The sequence below is a fragment of the Oncorhynchus masou genome, unplaced genomic scaffold (genome assembly GCF_036934945.1).
Source record: "Oncorhynchus masou masou isolate Uvic2021 unplaced genomic scaffold, UVic_Omas_1.1 unplaced_scaffold_810, whole genome shotgun sequence".
Classification (NCBI taxonomy): Eukaryota; Metazoa; Chordata; class Actinopteri; order Salmoniformes; family Salmonidae; genus Oncorhynchus; species Oncorhynchus masou.
This window is the reverse complement of record NW_027014573.1, coordinates 188374-197500: the sequence shown is the minus strand read 5'-3', so window position 1 is coordinate 197500 and position 9127 is coordinate 188374. Positions and strand designations below refer to the sequence as shown.

General features: G+C 43.9%; 2 protein-coding genes across 2 annotated transcripts in view; one reads left to right on the top strand and one right to left on the bottom strand.

Annotated features, from left to right (window-relative positions):
• The window catches only part of LOC135537539 (NLR family CARD domain-containing protein 3-like), a 224663-nt gene that overhangs the window by 110048 nt on the left and 105488 nt on the right, over positions 1 to 9127 (top strand). The window lies entirely within an intron of this gene.
• LOC135537540 (uncharacterized) overlaps positions 1 to 9127 on the bottom strand; it is a 99005-nt gene that overhangs the window by 40040 nt on the left and 49838 nt on the right. The window contains exons 9-11 of the mRNA XM_064963676.1: positions 3917 to 4090; positions 3691 to 3737; positions 2781 to 3299 (exon numbers count right to left, since the gene is read on the bottom strand). Of these exons, the coding sequence (XP_064819748.1) occupies positions 2781 to 3299; positions 3691 to 3737; positions 3917 to 4090 (740 nt within the window). The remainder of the gene's footprint in view (positions 1 to 2780; positions 3300 to 3690; positions 3738 to 3916; positions 4091 to 9127) is intronic.

The following is a 9127-nucleotide window of genomic DNA, read 5'->3' as shown; positions in this document are numbered from 1 at the left end:
ACTATGGAGCGTATGTCCATATATAATTGTATATAATTGTACAATTTGTTATTCAACATAAAATACATGTTATTGTAAGAGGTCCTGGGTCAAGGTCACAATTTTAGGAAGAAGAGTGTGTGTGTTTGTCCAGTGTGTGTGTGTGTGTGTGTGTGTGTGTGTGTTCTTGTCCAGTATGTGTGTGTGTTTGTGAGTCCAGTGTGTGTGTTTGTCCAGCATGTGTGTGTTTGTGTTCAGTGTGTGTGTGTGTCAAGTGTGTGTGTGTGTGTGTTCAGTGTGTGTGTGTGTGTGTTCAGTGTGTGTGTGTGTGTGTGTCTAGTGTGTGTGTGTGTGTGTCCAGTGTGTGTGTGTGTGTGTCTAGTGTGTGTGTGTGTGTGTCTAGTGTGTGTGTGTGTGTTCAGTGTGTGTGTGTGTGTGTGTGTGTGTGTGTGTGTGTTCAGTGTGTGTGTGTGTGTGTGTGTGTGTGTGTCCAGTGTCTGTGTGTGTCTAGTGTGTGTGTGTGTTCAGTGTGTGTGTGTGTCTAGTGTGTGTGTGTGTGTGTGTGTTCAGTGTGTGTGTGTGTGTGTGTGTGTGTGTCCAATTGTGTGTGTGTGTGTCGTTGCCCAGTGTGTGTGTGTGTGTGTGTTCAGTGTGTGTGTGTTTGTGTCCAGTGTGTGTGTGTGTGTGTTCAGTGTGTGTGTGTCTGTGTTTGTGTGCTTGTCCAGTGTGTGTGTGTGTGTGTCTAGCATGTTTGTCTTTGCCCAGTGTGTGTGTGTGTGTGTGTGTGTGTTTTTGTCCAGTATGTGTGTGTGTTTGTGAGTCCAGTGTGTGTGTTTGTCCAGCATGTGTGTGTTTGCCCAGTGTGTGTGTGTGTGTGTTCAGTGTGTGTGTGTGTCAAGTGTGTGTGTGTGTGTTCAGTGTGTGTGTGTGTGTGTTCAGTGTGTGTGTGTGTGTCTAGTGTGTGTGTGTGTGTCCAGTGTGTGTGTGTGTGTTCAGTGTGTGTGTGTGTGTGTGTGTGTCCAGTGTCTGTGTGTGTCTAGTGTGTGTGTGTGTGTTCAGTGTGTGTGTGTGTTCAGTGTGTGTGTGTGTGTGTGTTCAGTGTGTGTGTGTGTTTGTGTCCAGTGTGTGTGTGTGTGTTCAGTGTGTGTGTGTCTGTGTTTGTGTGCTTGTCCAGTGTGTGTGTGTGTGTGTGTGTCTAGCATGTGTGTCTTTGCCCAGTGTGTGTATGTTCAGTGTGTGTGTTTGTGTCCAGTGTGTGTGTGTGTGTTTGTGTTTGTCCAGTGTGTGTGTGTTTTTGTCCAGTGTGTGTGTGTGTGTGTTCAGTGTGTGTGGGTCTGTGTTTGTGTGTTTGTCCAGTGTGTGTGTGTGTCCAATTTTGTGTGTGTGTGTGTGTGTGTGTGTGTGTGTCTTTGCCCAGTGTGTGTGTTCAGTGTGTGTGTGTGTGTCTGTCCACTGTGTGTGTGTCTCTATCCAGTGTGTGTGTGTTCAGTGTGTGCGTGTCTGTCCAGTGTGTGTGTGTGTGTGTGTGTGTGTCTGTCCAGTGTGTGTGTGTGTGTGTTCAGTGTGTGTGTGTGTGTCTAGTGTGTGCGTGTGTGTGTGTTCAGTGTGTGTGTGTGTGTGTGTTCAGTGTGTGTGTGTGTGTGTGTTCAGTGTGTGTGTGTGTGTGTGTGTGTGTGTGTGTTTGTCCAGTATGTGTGTGTGTGTTTGTGAGTCCAGTGTGTGTGTTTGTCCAGCATGTGTGTGTGTGTGTGTGTGTGTTCAGTGTGTGTGTGTGTTCAGTGTGTGTGTTCAGTGTGTGTGTGTGTGTTTAGTGTGTGTGTCTAGTGTGTGTGTTCAGTGTGTGTGTGTGTGTGTGTTCAGTGTGTGTGTTCAGTGTGTGTGTGTGTTTAGTGTGTGTGTGTGTGTCTAGTGTGTGTGTTCAATGTGTGTGTGTGTGTGTCTAGTGTGTGTGTGTGTGTTCAGCGTGTGTGTGTGTGTGTGTGTTCAGTGTGTGTGTGTGTGTGTGTGTGTCCAGTGTCTGTGTGTGTCTAGTGTGTGTGTGTGTGTGTGTGTGTTCAGTGTGTGTGTGTTTGTGTCCAGTGTGTGTGTGTGTTTGTGTCCAGTGTGTGTGTGTGTGTCTAGCGTGTGTGTGTGTTCAGTGTGTGTGTGTTCATTGTGTGTGTGTCTGTGTTTGTGTGCTTGTCCAGTGTGTGTGTGTGTGTGTGTCTAGCATGTGTGTCTTTGCCCAGTGTGTGTGTGTGTGTGTGTGTGTGTGTGTTTGTCCAGTGTGTGTGTGTGTGTGTGTGTGTGTGTGTGTGTGTCTTTGTCCAGTGTGTGTGTGTCTTTGCCCAGTGTGTGTGTGTTCAGTGTGTGTGTCTGTCCATTGTGTGTGTCTGTCCAGTGTGTGTGTGTGTGTGTGTGTGTGTGTGTGTGTGTGTGTGTGTGTGTTCAGGGTGTGTGTGTGTGAGTGAGTCCAGTGTGTGTGTGTGAGTCCAGTGTGTGTTCAGTGTGTGTGTGTTCAGTGTGTGTGTTCAGTGTGTGTGTGTCCAATTGTGTGTGTGTGTGTATTTGTCCTGTGTGTGTCCACTGTGTGTGTGTGTGTGTGTGTGTGTGTGTGTGTGTTTGTTTGTCCAATGTGTGTGTGTTTGTTTGTCCTGTGTGTGTGTGTGTGTGTGTGTGTGTGTGTGTGTGTGTGTGTGTATTTGTCCTGTGTGTGTGTATCCAGAGTGTGTGTGTTTGTCCTGTGTGTGTGTGTGTGTGTGTGTGTGTGTGTGTATTTGTCCTGTGTGTGTGTGTTTGTTTGTCCAGTGTATATCACTGACACAGGGACACTGAGGAGTTGTAATCAACCCAAATCCCTGGATAGAGGGGCTCAGTGAATGTGGAGGTGAATGTAATCAGGTGGGTCAGTGTGTCAGAGGAGGCTCTATAGAAGGACAGAGTGCCGGCTGGCCAGTCCAGATACACTCCTACTCTGTGGGAGCTGGAGGAGGGGACGTCTATGGTAGTGGGATTATTATTGTGCCAGGCAATGTAACTGTTGTCAGAGCAGTTCAGACTCCAGGACTTGTCATTGTATCCAAGACAACAGTCATTAACCCCTCCTCTCCTGCTGATTCCTTTATATGTCACTCCTATAACAGCCCCCCCACTCCACTCCACCTCCCAGTAACAGCGCCCAGTCAGACCCTCTCTACACAGCACCTGGTCACAGTCCTCAAATCTCTCTGGGTGATCAGGATACGGCTGCTCCTCTCTCCTCCATGTCACCTTTCTGTTCTCCTCAGACAGAGAGAGGAGTCTGTTTACTGTGTTTGGGTCCAGTGTGAGATCACAGACATCTGATGGATGAAACCACAATATTAGAAATCATCATCATTCACATTAGAATGTTAACTCACTTTTCACTAATTCATTTAATGTGGATGTTTCTAGGTATCAAAAGGAGAAGTTAAGGTAACTTGAGACTTGTTGAATGATCATATGTTATACTGTATGGTAATATAAAACACACTTATTCCCATTAATTACACACACACACACACACACACACACACACACACACACACACAGTCATATCAACTCTTTGTAAACGTTGGTGTCCCTGATTTCTGCTTCTGTAGAACTACAGCTGATATTTAATATGACCAAGTCAGTAATGATGGTGGTCTTTGACTTAACTTGAATTAAGACTTATTCTTAGTCATATTCTTCACAGCAGTCAACACTCACATTTTCTAAGTCCAGGTTTCATTCTGTTCTCTCCACCATGTTCCACACTGTAGCGGTAAGCAGAAGAACAGACAGTCATTGAGGGATACACCTGAACACGCGCACACACACACACACACACAGTCAGCATGTAACTTTGTCCAAGTGGTGGTCAGAATGTTTGTCTTAACCAGCCTGATAAGTCCAACATGTCTGATATGAACATTGACATAAACCCTCTACATACTTGAGTTTCTCCAGTCTGCAGTGTGGATCCTCCAGTCCAGCAGAGAGCAGTCTGACTCCTGAGTCTCCTGGGTGATTGTAGCTCAGGTCCAGCTCTCTCAGGTGTGAGGGGTTTGACCTCAGAGCTGAGACCAGAGAAGCACAGCCTTCCTCTGTGACTAGACAGCCTGACAGCCTGCAAAGAGTCAAATCATATTAAAACCACTGGACTGATATTCTTTGGTGGTGAAAATAGTGGCAGTATATTTTTCTCCATCTTCATGTCAAACCCTGATCTGTTTCACCTGTCCAGGGATATATACACCATACCTATTATTATTATATCCCTGGTGTATATATCCCTGGTGTATATATCCCTGGTGTGTATATCCCTGGTGTATATGTCCCTGGTGTATATATCCCTGGTGTATATATCCCTGGTGTATATATCCCTGGTGTATATATCCCTGTGTGTCCCTGGTGTATATATCCCTGGTGTATATATCCCTGGTGTGTATATCCCTGTGTTTCCCTGGTGTATATATCCCTGGTGTATATATCCCTGGTGTATATATCCCTGGTGTATATGTCCCTGGTGTGTATATCCCTGTGTTTCCCTGGTGTATATATCCCTGGTGTATATATCCCTGGTGTATATATCCCTGGTGTATATATCCCTGGTGTATATATCCCTGGTGTATATATCCCTGGTGTATATATCCCTGTGTGTCCCTGGTGTATATATCCCTGGTGTATATATCCCTGGTGTATATGTCCCTGGTGTATATATCCCTGGTGTATATATCCCTGGTGTATGTATCCCTGGTGTATATATCCCTGGTGTATATATCCCTGGTGTATATATCCCTGTGTGTCCCTGGTGTATATATCCCTGGTGTATATATCCCTGGTGTATATATCCCTGGTGTATATATCCCTGGTGTATATATCCCTGGTGTATATATCCCTGGTGTATATATATCCCTGTGTTTCCCTGGTGTATATATCCCTGGTGTATATATCCCTGGTGTATATATCCCTGGTGTATATGTCCCTGGTGTATATGTCCCTGGTGTATATATCCCCATGTTTCCCTGGTGTATATATCCCTGGTGTATATATCCCTGGTGTATATATCCCTGGTGTATATATCCCTGGTGTATATATCCCTGGTGTGTATATCCCTGGTGTATGTCCCTGGTGTATATATCCCTGGTGTATATATCCCTGGTGTATATATCCCTGGTGTATATATCCCTGTGTGTCCCTGGTGTATATATCCCTGGTGTATATATCCCTGGTGTGTATATCCCTGTGTTTCCCTGGTGTATATATCCCTGGTGTATATATCCCTGGTGTATATATCCCTGGTGTATATGTCCCTGGTGTGTATATCCCTGTGTTTCCCTGGTGTATATATCCCTGGTGTATATATCCCTGGTGTATATATCCCTGGTGTATATATCCCTGGTGTATATATCCCTGGTGTATATATCCCTGGTGTATATATCCCTGGTGTATATATCCCTGTGTGTCCCTGGTGTATATATCCCTGGTGTATATATCCCTGGTGTATATGTCCCTGGTGTATATATCCCTGGTGTATATATCCCTGGTGTATGTATCCCTGGTGTATATATCCCTGGTGTATATATCCCTGGTGTATATATCCCTGTGTGTCCCTGGTGTATATATCCCTGGTGTATATATCCCTGGTGTATATATCCCTGGTGTATATATCCCTGGTGTATATATCCCTGGTGTATATATCCCTGGTGTATATATCCCTGGTGTATATATATCCCTGTGTTTCCCTGGTGTATATATCCCTGGTGTATATATCCCTGGTGTATATATCCCTGGTGTATATATCCCTGGTGTATATGTCCCTGGTGTATATATCCCCATGTTTCCCTGGTGTATATATCCCTGGTGTATATATCCCTGGTGTATATATCCCTGGTGTATATATCCCTGGTGTATATATCCCTGGTGTATATATATCCCTGTGTGTCCCTGGTGTATATATCCCTGGTGTATATATCCCTGGTGTATATATCCCTGGTGTATATATATCCCTGTGTTTCCCTGGTGTATATATCCCTGGTCTATATATCCCTGGTGTATATATCCCTGGTGTATATATCCCTGGTGTATATATCCCTGGTGTATTTATCCCTGGTGTATATATCCCTGGTGTTTATATCCCTGTGTTCCCTTGGTGTATATATCCCTGGTGTTTATATCCCTGGTGTATATGTCCCTGGTGTATATATCCCTGTGTGTCCCTGGTGTATATATCCCCGTGTTTCCCTGGTGTATATATCCCCGTGTTTCCCTGGTGTATATATCCCCATGTTTCCCTGGTGTATATATCCCCGTGTTTCCCTGGTGTATATATCCCTGGTGTATATATCCCTGGTGTATTTATCCCTGTGTTTCACTGGTGTATATATCCCTGGTGTATATATCCCTGGTGTATACATCCCTGTGTTTCCCTGATGTATATATCCCTGGTGTATATATCCCTGGTGTATATATCCCTGTGTTTCACTGGTGTATATATCCCTGGTGTATATATCCCTGGTGTATATATCCCTGTGTTTCCCTGATGTATATATCCCTGGTGTATATATCCCTGGTGTATATATCCCTGTGTTTCCCTGATGTATATATCCCTGGTGTATATATCCCTGTGTTTCCTGTTGTATATATCCCTGTGTTTCCCTGATGTATATATCCCTGGTGTATATATCCCTGTGTTTCCCTGGTGTATATATCCCTGGTTTATATATCCCTGGTGTATATATCCCTGGTGTATATATCCCTGTGTTTCCCTGGTGTATATATCCCTGTGTTTCCCTGGTGTATATATCCCTGGTGTATATATCCCTGTTTCCCTGATGTATATATCCCTGTGTTTCCCGGGTGTATATAACCCTGTGTTTCCCTGGTGTATATATCCCTGGTGTATATATCCCTGTGTTTCCCTGATGTATATATCCCTGTGTTTCCCGGGTGTATATATCCCTGTGTTTCCCTGGTGTATATATCCCTGGTGTATTTATCCCTGGTGTATATATCCCTGGTGTATATATCCCTGGTGTATATATCCCTGGTGTATATATCCCTGGTGTATATATCCCTGGTGTACATATCCCTGGTGTATTTATCCCTGGTGTATATATCCCTGTGTTTCCCTGGTGTATATATCCCTGGTGTATATATCCCTGGTTTATATATCCCTGGTGTATATATCCCTGTGTTTCCCTGATGTATATATCCCTGGTGTATATATCCCTGTGTTTCCCTGATGTATATATCCCTGGTGTATATATCCCTGTGTTCCCCTGGTGTATATATCCCTGTGTTTCCCTGGTGTATATATCCCTGTGTTTCCCTGGTGTATATATCCCTATGTTTCCCTGGTGTATATATCCCTGTGTTTCCCTGGTGTATATATCCCTGGTGTATATATCCCTGTGTTTCCCTGGTGTATATATCCCTGGTGTATATATCCCTGTGTTCCCCTGGTGTATATATCCCTGGTGTATATATCCCTGGTGTATATATTCCTGGTGTATACATCCCTGGTGTATATATCCCTGTGTTTCCCTGGTGTATATATCCCTGTGTTTCCCTGGTGTATATATCCCTGTGTTTCCCTGGTGTATATATCCCTGGTGTATATATCCCTGTGTTTCCCTGGTGTATATATCCCTGGTGTATATATCCCTGTGTTCCCCTGGTGTATATATCCCTGGTGTATATATCCCTGGTGTATATATCCCTGGTGTATATATCCCTGTGTTTCCCTGGTGTATATATCCCTGGTGTATATATCCCTGTGTTCCCCTGGTGTATATATCCCTGGTGTATATATCCCTGGTGTATATATCCCTGGTGTATATATTCCTGGTGTATACATCCCTGGTGTATATATCCCTGTGTTTCCCTGGTGTATATATCCCTGGTGTATATATCCCTGGTGTATATATCCCTGGTGTATATATCCCTGTGTTTCCCTGGTGTATATATCCCTGGTGTATATATCCCTGTGTTTCCCTGATGTATATATCCCTGGTGTATATATCTCTGTGTTTCCCTGGTGTATATGTCCCTGGTGTATATATCCCTGGTGTATATATCCCTGGTGTATATGTCCCTGGTGTATATATCCCTGTGTATATATCCCTGGTGTATATATCACTGTGTTTCCCTGTTGGATATATCCCTGGTGTATATATCCCTGTTGTATATATCCCTGGTGTATATATCCCTGTGTTTCCCTGGTGTATATATCCCTGGTGTATATATCCCTGTGTTTCCCTGATGTATATATCCCTGGTGTATATATCCCTGTGTTTCCCTGATGTATATATCCCTGGTGTATATATACCTGTGTTCCCCTGGTGTATATATCCTTGTGTTTCCCTGGTGTATATATCCCTGGTGTATATATCCCTGGTGTATATATCCCTGTGTATATATCCCTGGTGTATATATCCCTGTGTGTCCCTGGTGTATATATCCCTGGTGTATATATCCCTGTGTATATATCCCTGTGTATATATCCCTGGTGTATATATCCCTGGTGTATGTATCCCTGTGTATATATCCCTGGTGTATATATCCCTGGTGTATGTATCCCTGGTGTATATATCCCTGGTGTATATATCCCTGTGTATATATCCCTGGTGTATATATCCCTGTGTGTCCCTGGTGTATATATCCCTGGTGTATATATCCCTGTGTGTCCCTGGTGTATATATCCCTGGTGTATATATCCCTGGTGTATATATCCCTGGTGTATATATCCCTGTGTTTCCCTGGTGTATATATCCCTGGTGTATATATCCCTGGTGTATATATCCCTGGTGTATATATCCCTGTGTTTCCCTGGTGTATATATCACTGTGTTTCCCTGGTGTATATATCCCTGGTGTATATATCCCTGGTGTACATATCCCTGGTGTATATATCCCTGGTGTACATATCCCTGGTGTACATATCCCTGGTGTATATATCCCTGGTGTATATATCCCTGGTGTACATATCCCTGGTGTATATATCCCTGGTGTATATATCCCTGTGTGTCCCTGGTGTATATATCCCTGGTGTATATATCCCTGTGTGTCCCTGGTGTATATATCCCTGGTGTATATATCCCTGGTGTATATATCCCTGGTGTATATATCCCTGGTGTATATATCCCTGTGTTTCCCTGGTGTAT